General features: G+C 42.1%; 3 protein-coding genes across 3 annotated transcripts; 1 reads left to right on the top strand and 2 right to left on the bottom strand.

Annotated features, from left to right (window-relative positions):
* Positions 1-534: 534 nt before the first annotated feature.
* On the top strand, positions 535-14,697 carry npas2 (neuronal PAS domain protein 2). The gene is made up of 19 exons (XM_080484002.1): positions 535-581; positions 1,676-1,830; positions 1,933-2,024; positions 2,373-2,462; positions 2,838-2,958; positions 4,486-4,599; positions 4,715-4,833; positions 6,023-6,105; positions 6,218-6,324; positions 6,465-6,612; positions 6,771-6,855; positions 6,964-7,090; positions 8,732-8,829; positions 9,396-9,692; positions 10,275-10,475; positions 10,651-10,835; positions 11,037-11,129; positions 11,218-11,428; positions 12,245-14,697. The coding sequence occupies exons 1-19, from the start codon at positions 550-552 to the stop codon at positions 12,473-12,475; spliced, it is 2,589 nt and encodes an 862-aa protein (XP_080340128.1). The 5' UTR covers positions 535-549; the 3' UTR covers positions 12,476-14,697.
* Positions 14,698-16,726: 2,029 nt separating this feature from the next.
* radx (RPA1 related single stranded DNA binding protein) lies at positions 16,727-22,716 on the bottom strand. Its single transcript, XM_080483695.1, has 15 exons — positions 21,714-22,716; positions 20,928-21,070; positions 20,566-20,758; positions 20,174-20,282; positions 19,548-19,648; positions 19,342-19,461; positions 19,149-19,244; positions 18,899-19,063; positions 18,649-18,806; positions 18,448-18,560; positions 18,312-18,356; positions 18,145-18,233; positions 17,831-18,067; positions 17,162-17,344; positions 16,727-17,071 (listed from the first exon to the last, which is right to left on the bottom strand). The coding sequence occupies exons 1-15, from the start codon at positions 22,285-22,287 to the stop codon at positions 16,935-16,937; spliced, it is 2,463 nt and encodes an 820-aa protein (XP_080339821.1). The 5' UTR covers positions 22,288-22,716; the 3' UTR covers positions 16,727-16,934.
* A 678-nt stretch (positions 22,717-23,394) lies between these two features.
* On the bottom strand, positions 23,395-26,454 carry LOC308122257 (uncharacterized protein). Its single transcript, XM_080483980.1, has 3 exons — positions 26,209-26,454; positions 25,929-26,104; positions 23,395-25,664 (listed from the first exon to the last, which is right to left on the bottom strand). The coding sequence occupies exons 1-3, from the start codon at positions 26,369-26,371 to the stop codon at positions 24,906-24,908; spliced, it is 1,098 nt and encodes a 365-aa protein (XP_080340106.1). The 5' UTR covers positions 26,372-26,454; the 3' UTR covers positions 23,395-24,905.
* Positions 26,455-26,627: the final 173 nt, after the last annotated feature.

The following is a 26,627-nucleotide window of genomic DNA, read 5'->3' as shown; positions in this document are numbered from 1 at the left end:
GGACGACTGCCGATGTCTGATTGGTGCTAATCAGTGACTGAGCTCTCGTCTCTCCGCACATCCTGGAACCCGAGATGCATGTTAATACTCGCAGGCCTGTTATAAAGCACATACTTTGACAGGTTGTAGGAAAAAGCACAGGGGTGAATGATCTACTTCAGTTTAGGTCTCTCTGAGTTGTACTGTATGTGCTGGACTTGCTGTTTCACCCATCATGATTTACTTGGACATTTGAATACAGCAATTTTCTTTTTTGTCACCTGGTTAGTACCTCCTGTGCGTTCCTCGACAGAGTTTCAAACCAAATTACGTCCATCCATCCACCTTTTTACCCTCAGGGTTAGGTCATGGGGGGCGGGAGCCTGTCATAGTTTATGGGCGGCACTGAGGCAGGGCACAGCCGGTACACGTTTCCAATCCACCACAGACATTTTAGATTCACCAAGCATCCTAATCAGCAATAATCAGACGTTGATGTGATGTGAAGTTGTTAAAGATACATCTGTCTTTTTTTCTGTTTGCAGCACCAACAGCTGCGTGGACGATTTAATGGATGAGGATGAGAAAGACAGGATAAAAAGGTATTCAGTTCTGTGCGTGTTTTTACACCATTGTGTGTGTGTGTGTGTGTGTTTGTGTGTGTTTGTGTGTGTCACATCCAGATGTTAAACTTGTTCAGTTGCAATTTAGCTAAACTCGTTTAGAAAAGCACATATGGAAGGCGCACATATTGGGTGTTTGTCAATCATTAGTAGAATAAACTTGTGTCAAGACGAGGCTGAACTGTGAGAAAATAGCTTAATCTGTTTGATGAGGATAATGCAAAACGACACGCTTTTCAAAAGGAGGAGTAGTTTTTGTCTTCTCCTTTCTCTCTGGTCTCGATTAATATCACACGGCACTCGTAGACGTATCACAGTTTGAAGATGAACTCCGTAATGCTTTAGTTCCATTCTCATTTAATCGTCTTGTGAAGTTTTCCGGGAGTTATTTTCATATTGTCACAAACCGACTCAACGTCTTTGGCGACAACACAAATAAACAACTAAAAACACGGACGACTGATTAATGCAAAACGAAGAGAACAGGTTGCGAACCACAAGCAGACACATTGCTAGGTGAAACAGAAAGCCTCTCAGAGAGCAGCTTTTATTCAGCCTTGATGAACCAGATCAGATAAATTAGATGTTGACTCTCCCACGTCACAATATAAACGGCAAAGGTATGAAAAAAAGTGGAATTTTATGTTGTAACCAACAACAATGAAAGAAAAGGTTGTTTTATAGATGCGTAGTTCAAAATAGGACATATGTCTTGTGTTCTGTGAATATCTCCCTCCTTTTTTAGATTAATCAGTATTTTTATGGGATTATTCACCTAATCTGTTTTTATTGTGTTTCTTTTTGCACCATCTGTTTTTTTTTTTTTTTGTAACAAAGCGTTCCCACAGATTAAAACAAATCTTTTACATTTCATGACAATGTCGCTTTAATCTCCCCTCTAATTGCTCCACATTGTCCTGATGGATGATTATTATATTCTCAACCAACCGTTATTTCCTCCGTTTGTGGCTTGAGCTGGATAAATACAAGTTTATCCAAATTCTCTGTAATGAGGGAGTTTTTCCCTCGCATTTCCACCGGTGTCTGATTATTTTTGCTGTCGTTTGCTTCAGGGCATCCCGTAACAAGTCGGAAAAGAAAAGACGGGACCAATTTAATGTGCTTATCAAGGAGCTATGCACCATGCTGCAGGGTCAAGGTCATCCACGCAAAATGGACAAATCCACCATATTGCAGAGGACCATTGATTTCTTGCAGAAACAGAAAGGTGAGCAGCTGCTGTGTGCATACGACACGCGTTCTCAGTTTCATCATTTACATACAGCAAGTCTTGATCATTGTCTTTCCCTAAAACCCGCGTCTGTTTCAGACATCACTGCACAGAACGACACCTGCGACGTGCGGCAGGACTGGAAGCCTTCGTTCCTCAGTAATGAGGAGTTCACTCAGCTCATGCTGGAGGTAAGGCTCGGGAAGACGTGTTTGTAGCACGGGCAATTCATACTCGACTCATACTGATCAGAAAATAAGAGCAAGCTTTCTGCCTATAGCTAAAAACTCATGGAAAGATCATGTGTGTTTTATGTATTTTCATCCCAATTATTTTGTCAGTTATTGAATTGCACGTATTTTCCAGAAAGAGAGGCAGAACTCATACAGTTTCAATAGGCAGGTAGAAGAAAACAAAATCCATCGACATATAAATATACTTTTTGCTCCACAAATAGAAACGGTATGTGATATTTACACTGCTTATTATTGTGTAACACTAATGATCTCTCTGTACAAACTTTTTCCATCTTCATTCAGGCCCTTGATGGTTTCTTGGTTGCGTTAACTACAGATGGCAACATCGTATACGTGTCTGACAGTGTGTCCTCACTCATTGGCCATTTACCGGTAAGTGGCAGAGCTTGAATTCATCTCCTCATTATCGTCTGTCCACAACATACCGCCAACATAGATTTGAATAATTTCTATTTATTATCAGATGCAGGTCATTTACTTGTTTACCATCAAAGACCGGCCCGTATTTGACGTCACCTGATCTAATTTCTATCTCCATTTATAAAGAATATTGCTTTAACCTTTACATTTTAGTTTTTTTCATTGACATAAATGAGTATAACTTATATTATTCTGGACATAGCCGGGCTGAAAAGTGCCCTCAGCTCTGAGTGTATCTGCAGTAACTCCCTTTGTTGTGAACGGTTCTCCAGTGTGTGACGATTGCTGTGACGAGACTGACTGTCATTCTTTATTCTCCTCCACCAGTCGGATATGGTGGACCAAAACATCTTGAATTTCCTCCCGGAGCGGGAACACGGCGAGGTGTATAAGCTGCTATCATCCCACATGCTGATGACTGACCCCATTGCTGCTGACTTCCTTGACAGTGAGTGTCCTGCTGGGCGGGCTCGCTGCACACACTGTGTCTGGGTCATCGTGCCTGAGAGTGTCGGAAGCCGAAAGGTTAAAGCCTGTAGATTGTCTCTCAATTCTGGACATCAAAGGTTCCGTGTATTGCAGAAATACTGCACACATGACAGACAGTATCTTTTTTTTTTCCCCCCCTCAGATGTGGCATCAGTCTCTTTTTTTAGTCTATTTCAAAGAATTGTTTTATATTCAAAACCTACTTTACACTGTTGATATTAACCTTTAGTTTCACAACACCTCTGTAGACTGAACTCTTTTATATAGAGCAGGTTCCTGCATTGGGGTCTGCAGTTTATTGGATTGCTGATTAGTGTGTAACTATGTTTAGACCTTTTGCTAATAATAGGAGCAAGCTTAGTATGATAGTTAAGGCGTTAAATCACTGTTATGTTAACTGGGTAATCCAGAGCAATGTAGTATGGGAGGTTTAGAACACTGACCTTAATCCTGTGTCACTATTGGGCTTTTCTGGTTAAGACAGGGCATTAGTTGCAAGTATCTCACCCTTTCCTCAGACATTAATAGCAAACAATTGCAAAGTCATGCAGGCTGTGATCTATATCTCATCTGAATTATGATACTGAAATTAATCTTTTTGATTTATGATATTAAAAAATTTAATTCTGGTTTTATTTCCTAACTTCACTAATAATGGCAATTCTATTTATATATAATGCGATTTAATAATACAGGAACAAAGGCTATTGTAGTGTTACATCTCCCCTTGTGTGGGTCAGGGGTCCCCCCTTGCTTTTGATCTTTGAAAGGAAATAATGAAAAGAAATATTTGGACTGTAAAACTAGGTATTTTGTGAAAACTGTCATTTCTTTTCCTGAATTTGTTGTGAATACAATGAAGATGAATGGAATTTTTAAAATAACCCTTAATGCAAAACCATAAATTTAATAAAAAACCTCTCACGAGCCCAAGTAAAGGTATGATTCTTATTGCCTTTAACAATTATTTTGTCTAATTTTAAACAGCTTTATGAGGAGGGGGGAGCATCCTCCCACACTTAAACGATCCTCCCACCCAAAGAGCTTTTTGTTGATCTTGTAAATGTTCATAGTAGATTTTCATGAAATTCAAGTCTTGTGATCAGTGTACAAGTTAGTAAATGTTTTCACGCCACCGAATTCCTTTCGGGACGCTGGGGCATGTACTTATTAACTTTGCCTGTCAACACATAAATTAGTTCGGGTGACTCTTTAGACATGTCTTTAATTGCATTTGATGATTACATACCTGAATGATTTCCTCATAGCCCTTCTCAGCCATTGTAAAAACAAAAATCACTTCATTATCAAGCACTGAAATATGATTAATATAATATTATACACAATATGGAGCATCCAGAATATACTTTTATTCCCACTGTACACTACTATGCACACTGAACCATGTCATTAACAAGCTTGATGATGTTTTGCACATGAATTTGTGTATGATATTAACTATGTAAATTTAATCTGCTGTTCTCAGGTGAGGCACATATTGAATTTTGCTGTCATCTAGCCAGAGGTAACATAGACCCAAAGGAGCCACCTGTATACGAGTATGTTAAGTTTGTTGGAGATTTCAAGTTTCATAACAATGGTAAGAATTTGTTTTTGATTCTTTAAACATTTACTGAATTATTAACACGTTTCAGATCCTGTAAATGTAGCCTTTTCATATGAAATTATAAAGACAATTCTTGTTTGTCTCGCAGTGCCTACACCTTCTTGTAACGGGCTTGACCTGTCGTTACCAAGAAGCCTGCAGTCATCGCTGGAGGAGCAGGTCTGCCTCATTGCTACTGTCCGATTAGTCACTCCACAGTTTTTAAAGGTAAGGCTGGCTTGGATTGTAACACTTGGGTCTTTGTTTCTTAATCTGTGTTGCCTATGTTTGCCGTCGTTGCGTTGAAGAGAGAACGTCATGCAGCACAGAGAGCGGTCACGATGTGCATGGCAACAGTATGCGAGAGGAATGCTGTCTGAGGACAGACACACCGCGGTCCATACTGACTCCCATCGTGTCACACACACTCTCTCTGGAAATGTCTTCAGGCACACAGACTCAGAGAGTCACATTGTGTACCTTTCAGGTTATTACATCACAGCGAGACATCTGAACCAAGAGGCGCTCCACGGGTTGAAATCTAAACAACCATTACTTGAGAAGTAACCGCTGAAGCCTTTTTGTGCACTACACTTAGTGATTTGAGATATATATATATATATAATTTTCTTTTTACAAACTTGAAAAAAGGAATGCATTTAATGAAGGCTCAGGCAAGGTTTCCTTCTGTTGTTTGTTAGCACTTACAGGAGTGCAGTAATAATAATGGTGTGTAGCATCGGCGAGTGCCATTAAAATCCTGCTTGTTCAGAGGAAGCAGATCTATTGGACAGGCGTCAGCTCTCTCCTTCTGCTCAAATCAAAAATGTAAATGACAACAATGATTTCACTGATTGGCCAGATGGAGTGACTGTAACAATAACCTTCAGACTAAATTACACAAAAATTTATTTTTTTTCCCGACCCAAGACAAATAAATTAGTTTTCTATCGGCTGCCTTCGATGTGTGACAACAAAACACATTTCTTACAGTTTCTCCTGCACATTGCTTTCAGCCGTCAGATGCTTCTGTTCATATTAGATTTGCATATCCAAGGTTGCAGGCTTACAGCAAATTCTGAACTGGTAGTCTCTTTGAGGCTGACAAACAAATATACTAACATGATTGTTTTTGTCAGCGGTTCCTGACCTTTGTTCTGTGAAGCCCCCAAGAAAGGCTGATGACCCCCTTTCCAGTGAAGCCATTTAGCCGGCAGAAACAGTCACTCTTGCAAATATACTAAAGCATGTGCATGTCTAAGGCCTCGAACCCGAGCCTTGAACAAATCGAATGATTTGAAATAATGACTTTTCAGTTTGGTTTACGCAGGAGAGGGAAAAATATTTGGGAAATTGATAATTTCTCACTGTGCTGTGAAATTCTAACGGGACTTTTCCACCCTGTTACTTCTTTCAGGATTTGTGTAATGTGGACGATCCTTGTGATGAATTCACTTCCAGACACAGCCTTGAATGGAAGTTCTTGTTCCTAGATCACAGGTAAAAAAAACAAAAACCAAACTTTTAAATGCTTATCTTCTATATCAATCACTTTATCCAACGTATCCAAAAAAAACTTCTTGCTCATAAATGTCCATGTTTAATATTTCAGAGCTTCACCAATCATTGGCTATCTACCTTTTGAAGTTCTTGGAACTTCTGGTTATGATTACTATCACGTGGACGACTTAGATCTCATCGCCCAATGTCACAAGCAATGTAAGTATCTCCTCCACTTGGCCTCTTTCTCAGTAGAACCAAGGGTCCATCAGGCAAATGTACGAACTGTACTCGCATATGAAGCCATCTGTGTCTCCTCAGCACAACACTGATGTGCCCTTTCTTTTTCTCTTACTTAGTAATGCAGTTTGGAAAGGGCAAATCTTGCTATTATCGCTTCCTGACCAAAGGTCAGCAGTGGATTTGGTTGCAGACTCACTACTACATCACATACCACCAGTGGAACTCCAAACCGGAGTTCATCGTCTGCACGCACACTGTCGTCAGGTGAGCCTGATAATTGTTTCCCAATGTCCTCTGATGTGTGTTTGCAGAGAGATGTGTGCATTCTGTTACTTTCTTTGAATTGTTAATGTGTAGAAGGTTTGGGGGCAGAAGAAATAACAACGCGTGTCACATCATGCTTTGTGTCTGTTGTTGTGCAGTTATGCTGTCGTGCGTGCTGAAAGGAGAAGAGCGTTCGGCCTTGAGGAGCTGTCGCCACCTGAGATAGCTCCATCTTCAGTGAAGGTGAGAGTGACAAGCCCTGTAACGTACAGTATGTGACATCTCCAAGGCCGGTCTTGGCGTCACCGTTGAGTCTGCTGTTGTGCGCTGAGCTTCGCTTTGTGCTCGCAGGCTCAGGAGTTGTACTTGGACATCTGCTCCACATTGGACGCTCCTCGGGACAGAAACAGCGGCGCACGGTCGGTGTCCTCCCACAGTTCTCGGAAGTCCACCCACACAGCGCTGTCTGACTCCGCATGTGAGTCATCCCCTGTACCCTAAAGTGCTAACTCAAGCCCGCATCAGGTCATCAAGTACAGAAATCTTTGTCCTGTATGAACGCTGCCTTTTACTTTTAGTTTAAAGGGACTTTTCTTTGAATTGAATAGGCAGATTCCTCAACAGTGTCTATAAAACCTAAGTTTATGAGAAAATCCTCATCAATCCTTTCTTATGTGCAATCAGTGGTAAAAGTACTGCAACCAAGCAGACCCGACGTCATGTTACACCTACCTTGATTTATGTGGGTGACGAAAGCTTTCCAAGGCTAACTTTAGCGTGCCCTGTTTATTTGAGCTCCCAATCTCTCTGACTCGCTGCTTCTCCACCCACCACCTAATACCCTAAAACACTTCAGCTCCATCTGCATATTCATGAAGAATGCACAACAGCAGAGTCATCACAGGGGCTCCTTATGAAAAGTAAACCCTATGCTACAGTCTTCCCGGAGCCCACACACATACAGGCTTTTCATTCAGTTTTAAGGCATTCTCGTAATGCGGCATCTGTTTGTGGATGTCTCTGCTTTGCGTCTTTCGCCGTGTGTCGGCCAGAGTGAGACAATATCATGAAATGCATCACTTATTGTGGGTTTAAGTCAGCGGCAGAATGAGGTGGCAGTCAAGGGCTTGTGAATCAGCAGTATTGTTATACAATCCTAACAACAAAAAAAAAAAGCACATTTCCTGAGTTGCATTAGGTTTTGTTTATAAAAAAACAAAACTTTATCAATTTGAAAGGAAAACGCTAAAGAGAGTTTAAAGAAGAATCCATCTACTTGTGAGAAAACGTTCAGTACAGTCTCGCAGCGCTGGTCGAAACTGCAATTAAGTTACTTGAGGCAAGTTTAAAATGGAAAGAATTATTCAATATTCCCTCCAACTTGGACTGACAAAGTCTGAATCACTGACCAGTTGTTGATGTTTGATCGCAATGTACTGTAGGTGTAGAGCCTGAGAAATGGAAACAAAAGATATTTTAAATGTAGTTCAATCACTTTAGATTTCATTCTTGAATTTTAATGAAGTGAAAGTCTGCAGCATGTGAACATCACAAATGAGACACTATACTGGTTTGTTAGGACTTTAAGGGGGCAGGTCATAAGCTATTATCGTAATTATTATCTGCTACAATTAAAAATGAGTCTGAAAACACAGCTGATGTACTCACAAAGGTTTTGCCCAGGGGTGTGAAGCACATAGCCTGCGGAGCAAAAAATCACAAAGAACTGCTGTTTATAGTTCATTTCCTGAGGGCTTTACTGTTTTAGTAAGAGAAAGAGTGATTAAAGCTCACTCTTTGCCAGTGAAGTCGTTTTAGCAGGGTGAATTGGTATGAAATGTTAATGCTTGAAGGCTCCAGAAAGTGACAGGCGAGAAGTGACAAACTTTTCAACATTAGCCTTTTAATTCTTATTCAGACCTTTTTGCACTTTTGAATCACCAAAAAAGGACAAAGGGGTGGGGTGGGGGTGGGGGGTGGGGGGGGGGGGGGGGGGGGGGGGGATGTAGGTCTGACTGTACGGTGGAGGGGCTCATGCTTGCATACTTTGACACCCTCTGATCTCAGTGAAGGCATTCTTTACCGGAGTGTGTTTAAAGGTGACCTGTCTCTCCTGCAGCAGCTAACTCCTACACTGAGGCCTGCACACCGTCATGGCAGTCTGCTTCCATCGGGCCCGAAAAGACAACTGCCAGGCATCAACCCAGCAGTTCAAAGGTTAGTTTTTACCGTCCTTATGTTTGTAATCTTCTGTTTTTCTGATATAAAATGTTCAGAAAGAATACAAATCTGAATATTGTCTTACTCTACTATTATAAACCTTTCCCTTCTTTCCTTGTAGAATTTGGCACAAAGACAAAATTCCTTTGACCTTGTTCCCCAAATGAGCCTCTCCCTCTCTCCTACCTGCAGCAAGCACTCCACAATGGTTCGTGTTTGGACTTCCTCTCCTGCCTGTTGCCTTCCTCCCTTGTGTTTGTGTACAATATCTCACTGTTATGACTGTTGCTGCTGTGTTTGCTTTAATCTGCTGCCTGTGCTTTAGGCCTCTCAGTAAGATTTGTTAAGAAAAAACAACATCTGAAAATGAAATAAGTGGTGAAATTTCATCTGAAATGAGTTCTCAGTCACTCATTGCCTACGTGAATTCTAAAACCTATTTTTGTTTAAAAGTGGCTCAAGACTGAACCATTACCTGACTCATGGCAGCTGTTTAAACCTGGGTTTGTGAGTTCAGAAAAGAAAGTTTTTCTTACGTCTCATCCTGACTGTTCTCTTCCCAGCAACAGCAACAACCGCAGCAACAACAACAACCACAGCAACAACAACAACCGCAGCAGCAGCAGCAGCAGCAGCAGCAGCAGCAGCAGCAGCAGCAGCAGCAGCAGCAGGAGCAGCAGCAGCAGCAGCAGCAGCAGCAGCAGTCGTCCATGTATCAGCTGCAGCAGCCTCAGCTCGGCGTGATGAACCAGCTGAAGGAGCAGCTGGAGGAGAGGACACGCATTCTGCAAGCAGACATCAAGACTCAGCAGCAGGAGCTGCACGACATCAAGGAGAAGCTTCATCTTGCTAATCTACAGGTAGTTTTACCTCAAAAAAGTCCATTTGTTTTATTTCAGAGAGACAGATTGATGTTCTCTCTTGTACAACTTTAATGTGTTTTTTTTTTTTTTCTGCTTGAAAATATGCCTAATTTGATTAACACTGAGAAGGCCACAATCAATTATTTGTTTAGATTTTGTTTTGAAATGAAAATGCTCAATGCTTGTGATGTTGAGCTGTGATAGTGAAATAGTCCCACCTAGAGGTCAGATCTCATTACTACATGATCAGCATGACTTGCACTTACCCTGCGGGAGCCACAAACATTCACATAGACACTATTGGGTTAAGAGGCAAGTGGGCGACGCCTCCTTGGATTTCAACTTGTGTCAGCTGAAAATGTTGCAAAGCTTTTAGGTTGCTCAAGATGAAAGCTTAGACTTGTAATTTGGGTTATGAAGAGTGTGATTTCACCAGTAAGTCAAATTCATTGATTGGATCAATGTGTATTTAAATTAAATAAACAGGAACTACAAGAAACAGTAACGAATGTGAACCCATGAGGTTTTTTTTCTTTTTTAGACAAATGTTATGTTTGATATATTCCTGTGTGTGTTTAGATGTTGTTACAGCAGCCAATCCACAACGACTTTGGTCAGACGCAGCAGCAGCCTCAGCAGCAGGGTCCGGGAAGGCCGGTCCAGCAGAGCCAGTCGGGGGTCATCAGACAGCTCTCAGGACCACCAAAAGCACCTTCCTGTGGGGCTCACAGCTCATCCCCTCACTCACTCCTGAGAGAGAACAGCTCGCCCTCAACACAGGTACACAAGCTGAAAGTAACGTCCCGTCTAGGAAACTCTTTTACATTAAAGAGGTTACGCTAAAAGCATTGAGCAACTTGCAGCCTCAGTGTGGATTTGGATGCTGTTCTTGTTTTAATTCTCCTGCAGCAGCCCTCATCAGCTAGGTGTGACCTTCCTTTTGCTCCTTTCACAGGTCCAGCAGAGGATTGCCCGGAGCGGTCAGGCGCAGTCGGTGAGTCTGCCTGTGCAGACGAACACGAGCGTGACCATGCCTTTCTACAGCAACCCCATGATGTTCTCTCAGACCAACACAAGGCCTCAGCAGGAAGCAAACCAAAGACACTCAGACAGCCAGTTCACCCAAGAAGGACAACTAAGGTGAGAAACCTGGAGGCAATATTGTGTAACGCACCTTTCTTCAGCTGGTTTGTGTTTAAATTCCTATTTTGCAATGCACAAGCATCATCTCTAAATTTAACAGGAGATGTGATAAAGATGATTCTTACCCGTTTTCAAATACGGGCTTCTTGGACTCTCTTGAGATTGCGATCTTCCGCTGATAGAGTTTATTTCCTTCAGAATGCTCCTCAACCAACCAATGCAGACACTGGTTCCCACTAGCGGCGTCACCACGCAGCCTTCCCAGTGCAACATGGGCATCTCGCAAACCATGTGAGTCATTGCGTTGCACAAGCGTGTTTGTTTGTGATGCATCACCGGGCGGCTCCTGAGCTCCTTCTCGTCATCCCTCTCCGTGCAGATACACCTTGGAGCAGCAGATCTTAGCCCAGCCGTTCTCCATGCAGCAGGTCAACTGCAACGCCGTCCTGGTGCCCTCTCCAGTCTTCACGTCCCCCGTCATGATCCCACACAACAGCTTCATTACGCACCAGGCACAGTCAACCTACCACACTCAGCCTCAGGCCTCTCAGCACTCCCTGCAGCTCCAGCAGCCCCAGCAGTTCTTTCAGGTATGATGCCTATGTAGATTTAGTGATGCAGCATTAATAGTCCCGTAATAATAACAACTGCCTCTAGGTTTCCAGAAACATAATTTTTCACTTGAAGGTCAGTAATCTCAGAGGGATCCTCATTGTTTTTACCAGAGGCTTTATGTTTATTAAATTATGGTCATGATAGTTATTTCACTGCGTATGAATACCTTGTTACCACAGCAACAAGCTACTGTGCACATTTGCTCATGATCCAAAACCTCAGCTCAGTGATCAGGCCTGAATTGATTTGGTCAGATTTTACATCGGAAAAGATCCAGACTGTGCTTGTATTTTTATTTTTTTCAATTTTGAGTAGTTTTTTTGAATGCACAATAACAGTAACGTTCTGTTTCTTTCTGAGGCAGGGTACTGGTATTTTCACACTGGTTGCTTACGGTTGAGCTGTTTCCAAGTGTAAGGATGATCTAAATGACCTTTGTCATAGTTATCTAATCTTGATTAATATGCACATTGTGCTGATGATCTTTAAAAGTAACATCCACACTGGTTAGAATAATCAATTTGATAGTAGTTCCAAAACCTGTTGTGCCTGAACACTTACGACCTGTTTCATTTACCCGCTTGTCACAAAGAGTTGTGAGCAATTTTAGAAAATCCTTTTCCACTCAGTAGAACTCAGGTGTTGAAGAGGCAGAGTCCTCTTTACGTTAAAACAGCGATTTGATTGAGATTCACATCGTTCATGCTTCCGAGTCTCTGACTGGATTTATCTAATGAGCATGACAAAGTAATCCTGCCAGATTATAACCATACTCTCCTTTGTGCTTGCAGATGGCTCAAGGACTTGTGCACGGTGGATCTACTCCGGCATTCTTACACGCCACTAACGTCCCCCAGCAAGGCACTGTGGGATACATCCAGCAGCAGCAGCCGCAGACGCAGCAGCTGCCTCTGGCGCAGCAGCAGCTGGCGCAGCAGCCGCAGCAGCAACAACGGCAATACCAACATTCCCAAAATCAGACTGGCAGCGTTTCAGACTTTCGAAATATGCTGACTCGGTAGCACTGTGGACTTTGTCGGAGCACCGAGATACGCCTCTGTGATGGCAACGCGGGGGGACGCGGCACTCGGATGTCAAATTTGACATCAACGTCCGCTGCAGAAATTGCTTGAACTCACTCGTAGTGACGGTACTTTTGACGTGAGGCCGAGCCGGACCGTTCAGAGGAGGCCGGCCCGCACGTCACTGGAGTGAAACGTCAGGCGGAGGCTGCGCAGACCCCGACGTCGCCTCCCGGACCTGAACACAACCTCGAGGCGCTGAGCCGTCAGTAAAACTGCTGGAACAAGTGGATTATCAAAGCTCTTAAGAAAGCTCTTTCACGTGCTTACGTGTGGTCGTTTTCGCCGGGAAGAGTTTTTTTTTTTTCTTCTTCTAAGTATCTGTTTGCACTTTGGTACCAACCCCAATCCAAAAGTAGAATATTTATTTTTGCCTGTGAATTAATGTTCTCTTTTTCTAAATTAATAATAATGAGATTACTCTTCACCCCTCCCTAAGAGCATCACCATCCCCGGCAAAGGTTTTTACCTCCAATGAAAATGGTTAATCTGATAAAGGGATCATGTCCATGTGAAGTCCACATTTCAGTGAGCAGACATCAGAATGGTTTCCCAAACTGTGATTTATGGATGGGCAATTCATGATGTCACTAAGAGGGGCTTTAAATCTGCAGTACAGAGATGACCACCATATCAGAAATCAAGTTTGGTAAGAGTTTTGCATGTAACGTGAGCTGGAGTCGTGGGGAGGGCTGATCTCCTAATATTACGAAGGTCTTTCTAGATTTTTAAAGCCTCAATCTGGGACTGAAGAAGGAGTTGTTTGACTATCCCACTGCGTCTCACAAAGAATGACAATCAAGTTCGGAAGATGTCGTTTTAGCGATGCGCGCTAAATGAGCTAACCAGAGAGGAGGAAGAAAGGGAGGAGAAAATATTGTGCCTTCAGTCATGGTGCAGCCATGATGCGGTTTGATGGTCATGTCTGATTACGGCTTTAAAAATCCAGCTCAGGTCTGTTTGGAATACAAAGTTCTATTTTCATAAGGTCATAATTTATTATTTTCAACAAAGAAAGACGTCTAGATTTTGTACAGGGTAAATCACAAATCTCTAAACCCCAAGTATTTAAACTCTTTCTATATTGACGACACCTAAATCATTAAATAATTATATTTGCCTAGAACCTTATGAAAAAAACGATGTCATGTTTATTTATTGTACATTTGCGACATGGTATGATGTTAGGAAAGTAGCTTTATACACAAAATTGTCTTTTTAAGTTACACCTTTATAGGTCGACGCAGGTCTTTGTCCCATCAGTTTAAAACAAAACTTAATTTCAGGACGCCTCCTTTTGTAGGACAACACACTGCCGCACTGGTGTAGGTGTAGTGATCTGAATACTGCGCAGCCTGAACCGCAGCGCCATCCTGTTTGAACGGTCGAGAAGAAAGAAACACACCAACGTTAACCAAGAGAGCGCTTTCATGAGCTTTCTATCCCTAATGCATGGAACTATCACATTTCAGCTGCCACCTACACATTCTGGCCACTATTTCAAAGTGACACAATTTCTTTGCATTATTTAAACTTTTTTTCGATGGCTATCCTTGGAGATGATATTTTGAGGACATTATTGTGGTGAAATAATTTTGCTATATGCGCAACTGCTAATCAGCTCTAGTGGCTCCACTCACAACTCAAAGCATCAATTTTAACTTGAAAAGTAAACAGATGCAAAACCTTTTAAACCCTCACGTTGTAATCCTGTATTGTACTTGTTCTTTAAAGGTACACTCTGCGTGTTAAATGAAAATAATTCAAATGTAATCAACAGAACTTGAGGAAACGACAGTCATGACCCAAGACGTGCTAAGTTAGAGTAACCAAGTTGTCCAAGATAGAAAGGTGTGGTAATACCACTCCGTACCACAAGTTGGTGTAGAAAGTCACTCGACTACCGAAGGCAGTGAGACTGAGGACAGACTGGACAGCACAGCGGCTCATCACCACCTGGGGTTCCCCGGGTCTTGCATACTGTACTTTAAAGAATATGTTGCCAGATTGCAGCGCTGCGTCTACAGTGGGACAGCAGTTGTTTACAAAGCGGATCGGAAGCACATCAATGGAGCCAGATTCGCGGTTGAACAATGTGTTTGCAGAATGAACAATCAGACTGACGTAGAAACACTGTGCCAGTCAGACTTCAAAATTTCAGTAAAAGGAAGAATAAAAAAAAAAAAAGGCCCTGTAATGCTCTGTAAGACTTACTCGCTTTGACTTTAGCTCCTGTTCATATTGGATGAACCAGGCGCAAAACTTACATGTACATTCAGTGCCGTTTTACACTTTTCTATGTGCAATGTCAATTTGAAGAGAAGAATGTTAATTTATACTATTGTAACTGTTGCAGAACAGATGTACGATGTATATAGAGGTGTATAATAAGCCATTGTACCATGTAAATTATATGGAAGTATTTTTTTAACAAAAATGTCCTAACATTCCTTCAGCTCTCGATATCAGCAGTATCTTTTTTTTTTTTTTTTTTTTTCTTTCTTTAAAAAAAAAGGTACAAAATGTGTCCACTGAAGTCAATCATTACACTTTATCTGCATGGGAATGTAAAGCAGAGTGTTTTGCCATCACCAGTCAGTAACCAAACACAGATGCTCTTGAGTGGAGGGTCAGAAATGAAGTAGAGGAATATACATGCTCACAGCAGGAGGCAGCCAAACCTGCCCAGCTGAGTCGTCCACCGCTGCTAAATCTACACACACACAATTCAGCCAAAACGAAAAGAAGTCACGAGTGAAAACTGTGCACAGCCACCGGAGGGGTTCTTCGATGGTTCAAGCGAGTCTCAGCCTCCCTTCATGTATCCCCGCGCTTGGGGTCAGTAAAGGTTCAATTCAGCCAGCAACTCTGAGGTGCCATAGACAACTGTATTTATGTTTTCCTTTAATAGTCAATTTTATTTCAACTACTGATGAAAGACACTTTTTTTTGGGGGGGGGGGGGGTTCAGTGTTGAAGACTATCAGCTGAGTTCCAGTCGTTCATCCAGAGATTTTCCATCCATGCTTGTATACAAAGCGACTGTTGAGTTGTTTGCCTTGCAAATGTGACGGAGGGGAAATTCTGCTCATTAAACTCCACCTAAATTATTTTGCGTTGGACGTTAGATGATTGTTTTTTCGAGTTGCTTCACGGATTTGTTGTAAATAATCCACCCGCTCAGTCAAAACTGTTTTACTTCTGTAGTCGAGTTACAAAGCTCTCTCCAACCGTCGTGTCCGCACCTTTTATTTTTCCCCTTTTCGACTTTCAGAATGCGTTTCTTCTTCATGGGATTTTTCCATTGTGTGTGTGTCTGTTTTTTTTTTTTGGAACTTATGTGAATTTACACAATTTACTTGCATATTTTTGTTTTTCTGATTTGTGAAGTAATGACTCACTTGTGTGTGAAAGTGGGCAGTCAGATCAATGCTTTCTGTGTAATATTTCCCAGGATATGAACAAAACCAACCTGGTATATATAAATATATATATATATATAGCCATTTCTGCAGTTTCAGTGCAGAAACAAATATTGAATATATTGTATAATAGAATGTAAAAAGCAAACAAAGGTTTAGGCTACATAGATGTTATTTTATATGTGTAATAGATTCCATATGTATGTTACATGATTTCAAAATTAAAAGTAATTTTGTAACAGATAATGAAGTGTCTTATTAGAGGAGGTGAGGCTTTTTTGCATTCAAGTTAGTGTTGCACAGTCACTTGTATGGCTTGTTTTCTTTCTGTATTTACCATCAAAATAAGCTTTAAATATACCGTTAACATTGTTTTAAAAGAAATTAACAAATTAAGTTTACATTCTAAAATATCTTGACATTAATTATGATATATTGAATTATTTATAAATCATCCTGGATATTGTGAAATATTTGAAAATAAATATTTTTAAACATATGTATCGTCATTCTGAGAGAAAGCATGAGCAGTGTTTGTGAGAGCGAGTCAGGGGGTTATTTGATATGAAGGAGGAAGGTTTGACATCACCGCATAAATACCTCTAGCAAAAAAAACGATTTAGTTCCAGTTAAAGCAGCGAGTTTCCTTTTCTGTTTCACACTGGATTCAAACATGATTTTAAAATCCGTCCATCAGCTACACTTCAGTACACACAGCGGCAGAGAGGAGCCCTATAGAGTGAGGAAACATAACCTCATACGCCATTTTTCAAAATAATTCTCTACATCTTTATTTATAAATAGAGGATACACACTGCCTGGGTAAAAAAAATAAAAAATTTACTTGCAAATCATTTGTAGAAGAAAGCGGATTCTGCTGGTTACCATTCACTAGGATGAGAATAAAAAACAAAGACATTTATAAAAAGTCTTTGTTTCACTATATGATTCTTGACACTTTCTTCTCTCGTGTAGCTTTTAGTTGAAAGACACTTCAGAGACTTTGTACACTTTGTTGATTACAATTTCCACCTCATCTCCTCCGAGGTGACAAAGATCCAAGACGCACACAAGATGCGTGTCCTCCAGCTCGCCGGCAGTCGCCAGTATCTCGTCTGCAAGACAGAAAGCAAAAGTTCAACCTGAGTCTGATGAGTAACAGATGAAGCAGAGCGGGTCTGGCTTCTAGCGCGAGTTTGGTTTACTTGGCTCAGGAAGAGCTTGCTCGCTGTGGCTGGCTGCGTCGATGAGAGGGCAGAGGAAACCCGATGACAGGCAGGACAGCATGGTGTTGCCGTGGGGGTCCTGAGGAAGGCCGACAGTCCGGGGATCATCAGAGCTCACCACAGGAAAATACGCAGCATCGACGGCTATGCGTTTGTTAATGCCTGTTGGGAAAGATCGAATAAGGATTAGATATATTTTATATGTGTTTCTTATGTGTGTAGGCCCCATACGTTAGGGAGCATTAATACAGAAGGTGCAAATATTAGTTTAAAGAAGTAGGGCAATCTATATTAAATATAGCTGTAACATCGGTAGGCTTTTTCTAAAGGTGATTCAGACCTCAGGCTGGGTGACATAGTTTCCACTGACAGCAGGTCTCCACCTATGAGTGACTCACTGATGACGTAAAAGGAATATAATCACACAAAAGAAGGGCTGTAAGCTGTGGTTATTAGGGATGAATAAGACAGCAGTTTTTTCCCCCCTCTTTGATATGATTAGCTATGAAAGCCTCCATTAACCGAGTAAGTCAGGGTGTCTTCACATTTACTACATAAATAATCGGACACACTTTTTACGACCTCTCTCTTATTCCAGTGACGGGGGGAAAGAAGGCTTGCCTCAACAACAGACTGAATGCAGTTTACCTAGTATGGTTACTTGGTAGAATCCTGAGCAGTTGGTAGGCGGGACGGCGTCGGCAGTGTAGTCCGGGTGCCACCGCGTCGGCTGCAGGTTCCCCCACTGCAGGAGGGCGTCTTTCTCTTCCACTGCGAACCGTCGAGAGATGCTGTCCTGGTGGAGGCCGCCGCCAGTCAGATGTTCAGACACCTCTTGTCGCTGTGTTGCCCAGCTGCTGCTTTCCCAAGATAAAGCATTTGAGTCTGGTGGAAGACAAACACATTAGCATGACAGCAACCAGAAAGCACTCTGCAGTGGAGATGAAGCTCCGGTTACTCACCTCTGCTTTGATTTTGTGCTTCTACATGTTCTTCACTGGCAGAGTCACAGTTGTCGTCTTCGACATCTGCATTTTCATACACGAGTCTTCTGTTGGAGCAGACAAATATGAGCACAAAGCAGTCAAAAGGTTTCTTTAATGCAAATTTGCTCAATTATTTCACTTGCCTTTTAGCCGAAGTGCCACCATTATTCGAGGTCTGTGCAGCTTTTCTGGAAAACATGTCATGTTTTGTATACTTTTGTATGAAGAGTTAAACACCTCCACAATATTTAAATATGCAAGTGTGAAATCAAATTATACCCGATAAGAGCTCTTCGTTTCCCTCTTCCCCCTGAGCTGCAGTCAGAAGACGGGGAGGGTAAACGGCTGTCCTGCTCCGCCGCTGAGGACTCACTGTGTGGATCTGGTACTGCCTGCTCACACACAAACAAATAACTACATATTTGACCTTTTTTACCACCACCACATCAGGAATGATTCTTTTAAACTGATTTCAGCTACCTCTTCATCTTCCGGTTGATGTGAATGCAGGGTTTTCGGCCTTCCCATGTAGCGCACTGCTGTGATTTGTCCCTGAATTGCAAGTTTTTTATGCTCTCTGTATTGCAGCGACGACAACTCCTGCTTCAAATCCTCTGCAGAAACCAGGTCAACTTGAGCTGAAATGATAAAGGTATATTTTCAAAATAAAACAAAGACGAGGTATGTGAATGACTATCAATAGTGTAAACATAATATTTCCTCCACTCACCTGAGGTGTCTGCCACCTGAGTAAATGTTCTCGGGGGACGAGGGTAACAATAATGGCCGCCAACAGCCGCCTTCTGGAGCACGACACTGTCCTTCTGGGTTTTGGTCCACTGAATGAAGTTCTTCACTCTTGGATCACTCACATATGGCTGACCTTTGTGGCTGCCTGATGTGAACACAGGTGTTACACTCAACTTAAACGTTGCTCCCACTAAACTTTAGGAGCGGTTTCCTGTCACGGATGCGTTTACCTGTGACGAACATCTCTGTCTCGCAGCTGCTCGTGAGGAACGGCAACGAGCCCTCCACGTGGCAGACTCGCATCTGAGTGCAGACCAGGTAGGTCACTGAGGAGAGGAGAAACTGTTGCATCAAAGAAGCCAAGTGACAGGCTCGGTCGGCGTGCCAGCAGTGCTGTCGGATTTAAGTCGCCAGCTGACTTACTCGGACAAATCTGACTGAAAATGTCCACTTGAGAAGATGAAAAAAGCTCAAGGACAAAAGGGTGGTCAGATGTTCCATCCAGAGCGTGAACCCAGCGATATGTCCAGTATTTTTCTGGACCTAGAAAGTAAACACGCTCTATCAATAATTTTTTTTTTTTTATAAATTAAACCTACTTCAACTCATTTTATGCAACACTTTCTTACCCTTATTCACTTTGCTCTTGACTCTTTCAACACGACCAACAAACGTCACCAAACCAATGACATCACACGCTGCATTGTTGGCTAGTTTGTCCAACTCCGACCTGTAAAGAGTCACGTATAGAAGAGAGAGCGGTAACAATTGAAATAGAAACTCTATGAGTGTTTCTAGATGAAGAAGTAGGCAGAGATGGACTGGATGTTGGAGCAGGGAGTTTGTGAAACCATGTGAGCAGCCGTGGTTAAACTGGACTGAGTTCAAACATGATGAGTGTTTATGTGGAAGTAATTTTCACACATTAAGAAAATTCAATACAAACAGAATAATCGGGAATGAACTGTTTAGCGAGTTTTATTTTTGTGACATTAAGCCTTGTTAAAGAAATTGTGGATTCGATGGACTCCAATAAACACGGACAAAGAAGTCAAAGCATTTTGCAGCGATGCGATTTATTGTGGACACGCATCAGAGAAGAGACATATTAACTCCCACTGAGGAAGTTACTGTACATTCTATTGTCTGAATGGTAAACCAGAATATGATCTCTTGTTAAAATGATGATCATCTTTGCGTTTCTCTTCGGGATAAGAGAGCACAGTTTGGTGATAAAAGCAGTACAGTTCAGTACCTGCTGGTGAACAGGTAGGAAACATCCGGCAGCATCCACTCAGGCCGGACATTCTTTGGTGGGATCACAGTTATGATTGCAGTCGGGTTGTGACGATTCAGGCAGATTTCTTTAAAAGAGAGGAATGCAATTAGAAAAAAAAGGTGTCGCTTTGTTTCATTCAGACACAGCAAAAATGAGTACAAGCAATACAAAGCCTTTTTAAAAATAATAAAATTATTAGATTTTTTGTATGCATAACTAGTTATTAACTATTTACGTCTTTAAAAAATTCTGTTAATACCTGAAGACTTAGATAGACAAATAGAAGATGATAGTGTCTGATAATGACGCTACAATGTTTTCACACAGACTGTTGAATAAAGTTCAAAATGGAGGATTCATATACGTACCTACAGAGGTAAAGATCTGCATTCTGTGATGGTTCATTTGTGGTCGTGATCGATTTGAATAACTCTGCTTAATGGTGTAATTTTGGAGGTGCAACACGGTGCCAACGGTCAGTCTCTGGTAAAACTCTGGACAAAGTTCATTCCAAAGCACAAGAGACATTGTGCCACTCTGGTCAGCAACTTCTAAATACGCCTGGCGGGAGACAAAGGTGTGAGTCAAACACGTAAGACACTTGTCTTTTAAAAAAAAAAAAACAAGGAAGCCAAAATGCTTTGAAAACTAGAATGATGGTGGTGAATCTAATGAGATGAAGAAGAGATGATATGAAGGCTGAGGTCCATAATTATGTGTTCAATCTCACCTGGTAGGGGTAATCAATCTTGAGCCCAGACCTCCCATAATATCTTAATCTGGATTTGTGAATTATCTTCACCAGGAGAGGAAGACATTTCCATGGGTCCCTAAAGCCGGACTCCAGACTAGAAAGAAGAACAACTCTGGAAACTGTTGAAAGAAAATTTCACCAAATCATCACTGTGGTAATCGAAAGTGACTCTATCCTGTCAAACATATATTTGATCATAATGGAGGGGTGTGAGCTGGTTTCCTGCCTGCTAGGCACAATTCAATTAATTATGTATATAGTTTAATTTGTTTATTGATATAAAATGGAGGTTGCATATCGAGATATCAAAACGAGCCAGCCAGAGAATCCAATCCAGGGAAGAAATTAACTTGAATGTTTTTTTCTGACCTGACTCAGTTAGGATTAAATGGGGGCGTATATAACCCTTCAACAGAAATAACTTCCCTGCTGTACACAATTTAAAGGATTGTACCATAAGATATTTCAGAGAGTTAACAAAATGCTGAATTTATGTTGAGATACTACTTCAGAACAGTTATGCATCTTGGCTACTTGACATAACATAACATAACATAACATAACATAACATGTTTGTAGTGTCACTAACAGTTGAAATCGGGAGCTTTAATATTGTGCTTATGGGAACCTGACAGTAATTCTCAAGAGAACATTGAAAAGTTATTACTAATTAGCTGAAATGTCCTAATCTACACTGCAACGCCCACTTCAGTGATATAAATGTGACATCAACACAATGTAGGTCACAGTTCAGCAGCTCACCATCCAGCACTGTATCAGAAGAGGAGGACCCTGAACACCACAAGTCCCCTTCAGGGGCGTCGTTGTTCCACAGAGACAGGTAGTGTTTTCTGCTCAGCTGAAGGGGAGCATCCCTCTGCAGAAACACGCTCCCCTCCGTGCCTTGTTTCATCAGCATGGGCAGGGAACAAACATCGTTTATGGCGGACAGGATGGTAGACCTGTCACCACCACACCGGAGCTCCTCAATGCACATGTAGCCGTGTCCCAGCCGCCTCTCGCTGTACACAAACGAGCACTGCGTGATGCGGATGTCGGCCCCAATCTTCAGGATGTTTTTGTGCACCAGTTGATTTGAACGGGAGTGGAGGAAACATTTGGCCCGCCACACTCCGTCAGTGACCGTCAGGTCGTAGCTGTAGCCTTCGGCCTGCTCTGACAGGTACCTCTGCAGGGAAATGACAGCCACTGGAGCAGCTTCTTCAGCTTCGAGCCTCAGGCAATTTGTACAAGATAATCGATCCAAAATCCTCCGGAGAAAGGACGTCTGGGGGATATTAGTCACCACCGATGAGCAGGACGAGTTATCTTCCATTGTCGATCATTTGTTACTGAAGTGTCAACAAACTATCCCGCGTTAGCTTGTTAGCTAACTTAGCGTCGATTTCATCCGTTACATGCGTTAAAAGTTTCTCAAAGAAGCAGCACGTGTCTGAATATGGAAATAAATCTCCTTCTTGTAAGTCGTTCTCAAAAGAAGTTTATATTTTACAAAGAATGCACTTCTTTAGCGAAGCTAGAGCTACGGATGGCTAACGTTATAAACAAACGGATGCAGATTGATTACGTCACTATTCGTAACAAAACGTTTCACGAACAACACAGACTGGTTTAACAGACGCGATTAATGCACGTGTCTCCATAACGCATACTCCAGTCCGTCCTCAAAAGTTTGAAAGTAATGCGCTCGGTAAAGTCATGTTTTTGAAATCCGCGCTGGGACGAAAAGAGGAACTCTTGTTCTGACGTCATTCATGCGACGCATGCACTCTGCGCTTGCACGATACAATGGTGGCTGGGTCGTGCGTCAACGACGCCTCCATATTGGACCGGGCAACTTAATGTTCAGTTAAGTTCAGTTATTTGGATTAAAGTGTATAAATGCAACGCCCGAATTTCGGCTGATAATTGTATCGATAAAATAGCATCAAATATGTGGTTGTAGTGCAATATAGTGTATTCTCTTGAAATGTATTGGAGATACAGATTTGCAATAAATACTTTTGTAAATGCACCAGATCAGGACATCAACATGCAGCTCTTGCTTTACATCACATTTCACAAACTGTGTCCCAATTAAAAATAATTTTTACTCACACGTGTTTTTTTCTCCTCATTTTATCACTTGTTTACTCTCTTGTCGTGCATTGCTTTTAAAACAAATTGTGAATCCTGAATGAGTCATGGGCAGTGTTGGTGTTTAGGAACATTTACCTTTGCTATGTAGCCTCTTATTTGAAAGACTGAGATTTATACAGGTTTATGGATAGATGAATTAGTCAAACTGCATCAAAAATTGAGGAGAAAGTTAATTTTACTATGCAGGTATTTTCCATATGGAACAGCCTAGATGTTTAGTTTTTCCAATACTTTTCAAAGGGCTTATTATCCTGATGTAAAATATACAGATTTTTTTTTTTTTCACTTTAAACTTCTTACCTTGATGTTTGTTGTGCAACTTTATTACCTTTAATATGACTGACTGCAATTTGCATTTGTTTCTTTATTGTCTCACCTGAAATCGACTTCTCGGTTGTGTTTGCTATATGTGCAGTAGATGAGCGTCAGCAGGTCATTAGGTCATCAGTTTGGGAAAGCAGGCCGGTACATCAAAAGTGGTGCTGTGGACCGCAGTACCCCCACATCATTAAATCATCTTCCGGCCTGTCTGATGGTCGGCTCTTAACCCCACACATCAATCACAACTACATGGGAACAACAACAGCATGTAAAGTATAATGTTGTCTATACAAATGATAGAATCATGCAGCTACCGGTACTTCTAAGCATTAATACATTTGGCATGTCAGACACACATTAAAAACAATCCCATTTAAATTCTTGTAACTGTTTTTTAATGAAAAACTAAATTTATAGCACCGCACTTTGAACATCAGCAAAGCCAAGAGAAGGGTTAGTGTTATGTCTTAAAGTGAACCCCTGCAAAGTGAATCTGACAGGCCCACATCCCAGTGAACATTCTGGTCAGATCAGAACAGAACAACAGTTCACATAGCAGGCCTTCTCTGATTTCACTCAAGACAACATTTTATGTCATTTCACAAAGTGTCATCTCCCTTCTTGAACTTGAGGTAGCACTGTTGCAGGTGTTAATTTTATCACTGTTTTTGGGCAGAGTGGAGTGGAGATGAAGGAAGCCATTTCTTTTGTAACTTGGATCCACTGAAATGGAAATCTTCTACATTTTTATGATTATCATCCTCAGACAAAAAGGTAGAATAACATTATCCTAAAAATACATGCACCGGAGGTCCCTGAGCAAGACCCTTGCCCCCCCCCCCCCAGCTCCCTCCAAGTGCTGCTCTGTGTGGCTGCTACCGATGGGTTAATTCGGGAAGGAATTTCCCCTCTGGGTATTAATACAGTGCTATAAAAAAAAATAGGTGTCCAGAACATTAGCTCCTGGATGCAGCGCTTCATGGAAACTCATCCAACGCATTCAAAGCAACATGGCAGATTGCCTTCACAAGTAGGACTATAATCCAACAGTGCCTCACTTCCGTTTCCAAATCACCTTGGAAATTGCAGGAAAACTTTGAATGATTGTGAAGAGATGAGTGAATGTTAATACAAACCCCATTTCTTCACCGTCTTTCAGCAGAAAGGCTTCACTGCTCTCTTGTGGTGGAAACATGACATTGACCAACAACGTCATATGTTAACCAGCAAATAAATCTCAACGTGCACACTGCAAACGAGGATGTTTGGTGATGTGTCGGGTGCGATCGGTTTAAGTGTGATGGCGCCATTCGTCAGTGTCGGTTGGACTGAACTGGAATAAATGTCTGTTCATTCAACAGCAGGTGTCTGACGGAGAAATAATTCAGAAATCTACCGTCTGAGAGTAATTGTTAATGTGAAATATACTAAAGATCTTCAGTTTGAGTTAAACATCCCAGGTCATGTTAGTTTTTATGTCTGTGTCTCAAGCTTAGGACTCACGGCGCTCAATGAAGCAACACAGGAAGAGTCACTGAGAGAGGAAAGAAGAAGAAGTAGCCGGCGTGTTTCAGGAGCCGTTAGTGATATTTGTTGTGTTGTGCACGAGGAGGGTTTACTGCCTTCCCTCTCACTTTGGCCTGTCGGAGGGGTTGGTGAGTGCCTGGCAGTACCTCCATCTGCTGATGGCTGAGGTGGATGAAGGGTTGGACTGGTAGGAGACGAGAGGGAAAGGACAAAGCTTGATTGGTTCGGTGCAGGAGTTGGTTGTGATGTCACACTGGGGGAGGATGAGGAGGCTGGCGTCTGTTGTGATCTGGCCATGCACCGCTCTTGAGCATCATGCAGCAACTTTGTAATTGCCCACCTCAGTTGCCATTGCTCAGTTGGATCCGTTATCAGACGCAGCTCACAGGCAACGTGCTTCCCGAAAATCTCTTCGGCATCATTAAAAGAGTTGGATGCAACTTGCCTGAGGATCCGAAGTTTTTCTTCTTCAATTTGCACTTCCCTCTCTTTTGCGCTGCACTTTTCCACAGACTTGTACGCCCTTTTGCACGGACTTGCACGGCCCTGTTGTGGTTGTGGTTGGGGCGAAGGCACTGGACTTAGTGGGCCCAGAGTTGAGGGTGCTGAAGATGAGGGTGCTGGCGAAGGAACGTCCGGTTCATCATTCTCCGCGTCTTGCTCTGCGTTGATGTCTGGTGTGTCAGGCTGTGAATCGTGATTCAGCTGGATAAAGGACAGAAAAAATACATGTATGGACTTTTACATCAAGCATAATGACACACTCATGAGGTAATGCTGTTGTAGGAAACTCGTTTACGGATATGAATAGATTTAACTGGGACCAACTACATTATATGTAAAAACCCACTGTATTCACAAGAGACAATTTCACTGCAGCAGTCAATTGCTGAGCTGTTATATAACTATAATACGTGGAATACATAGTATATATGTGTCTTTTGTGGAATTAACAGACTATAGACATACTTCCAGAGTGCTGAAGGAGTGACGAGGTATTACGTGGGGTTTTAAAAACTCCATGTTCTTCAGGATCCATTTTTGGCGCGGAGTGGCTTCTTTGGGTCCACCTCCGCTCAGCCTGGGATGCAACAGCTTCCCATACTGGGTGCGCAAGGATGTTGCGTGAGTCATGACTTCACCAACTGCGGAGCACATCACTTGATTTAACCACCGAAACTAAGTGCTGTGGTCTATTTCCAGCGGTGTGTGTGTGCGTGTGTTTTGCCAACCGGTTAGGTTTACCAACCTGGAAGCTGCAATTTCGCCGCTATATTCTTCCAAGCTTCGTTCTTCTTGGTGCGGCTGTGGTAAAAGCGGGAGGAAACATCGAAAAGGCAAGGCCTGTCCTGCCACAACTCGACGAAGCGGTCTTCTTTACCATCCCACATACGTTTATTGTGTTTCGGCATTGTAGGTTAAAAAAGATAAGGGCTCAGCAAGAGCGTGTTGATAATAAAAACCGAGAGGATCCGCTTGTGAACGTGGGGTCAGTGTTGTTCCGGTGTCGCGCGGATAAATACGTCAATTCAAACTGCGTTTCCTATTGGTTAGTTAAGGTGACGTAGGCGCAGCTGCAGCCAATGTCTGTGGCTGCAGCCACGATCACCGGAAATATCAGACACGAGAGCCACGACCAAAGATTTCACAACTTCTCCCACGATCACA

Source organism: Lipophrys pholis, assembly GCF_963383615.2.
Source record: "Lipophrys pholis genome assembly, chromosome: 16".
NCBI lineage: Eukaryota > Metazoa > Chordata > Actinopteri > Blenniiformes > Blenniidae > Lipophrys > Lipophrys pholis.
The sequence above is the reverse complement of the archived record's forward strand: the minus strand, read 5'-3'. Positions and strand labels throughout refer to the sequence as shown.

Excerpts from the sequence above, each read along its gene's own strand:
- npas2 (XM_080484002.1), top strand. The coding sequence starts at position 550 with ATGGATGAGGATGAGAAAGACAGGATAAAAAG. Across the intron at positions 2,959-4,485 it reads TGCTGCTGACTTCCTTGACA|GTGAGGCACATATTGAATTT; the intron begins GTGAGTGTCCTG and ends TGCTGTTCTCAG. Across the intron at positions 10,476-10,650 it reads ACAGCTCGCCCTCAACACAG|GTCCAGCAGAGGATTGCCCG; the intron begins GTACACAAGCTG and ends CTCCTTTCACAG.
- radx (XM_080483695.1), bottom strand. The coding sequence starts at position 22,287 with ATGGAAGATAACTCGTCCTGCTCATCGGTGGTGACTAATATCCCCCAG. Across the intron at positions 21,071-21,713 it reads TTCTGATACAGTGCTGGATG|TTTCCAGAGTTGTTCTTCTT; the intron begins GTGAGCTGCTGA and ends TTCTTTCAACAG. Across the intron at positions 18,561-18,648 it reads ATCAACCGGAAGATGAAGAG|GCAGTACCAGATCCACACAG; the intron begins GTAGCTGAAATC and ends GTGTGTGAGCAG.
- LOC308122257 (XM_080483980.1), bottom strand. The coding sequence starts at position 26,371 with ATGCCGAAACACAATAAACGTATGTGGGATGGTAAAGAAGACCGCTTC. Across the intron at positions 26,105-26,208 it reads GGCGAAATTGCAGCTTCCAG|TTGGTGAAGTCATGACTCAC; the intron begins GTTGGTAAACCT and ends TGTGCTCCGCAG. Across the intron at positions 25,665-25,928 it reads ACTCCTTCAGCACTCTGGAA|CTGAATCACGATTCACAGCC; the intron begins GTATGTCTATAG and ends TCCTTTATCCAG.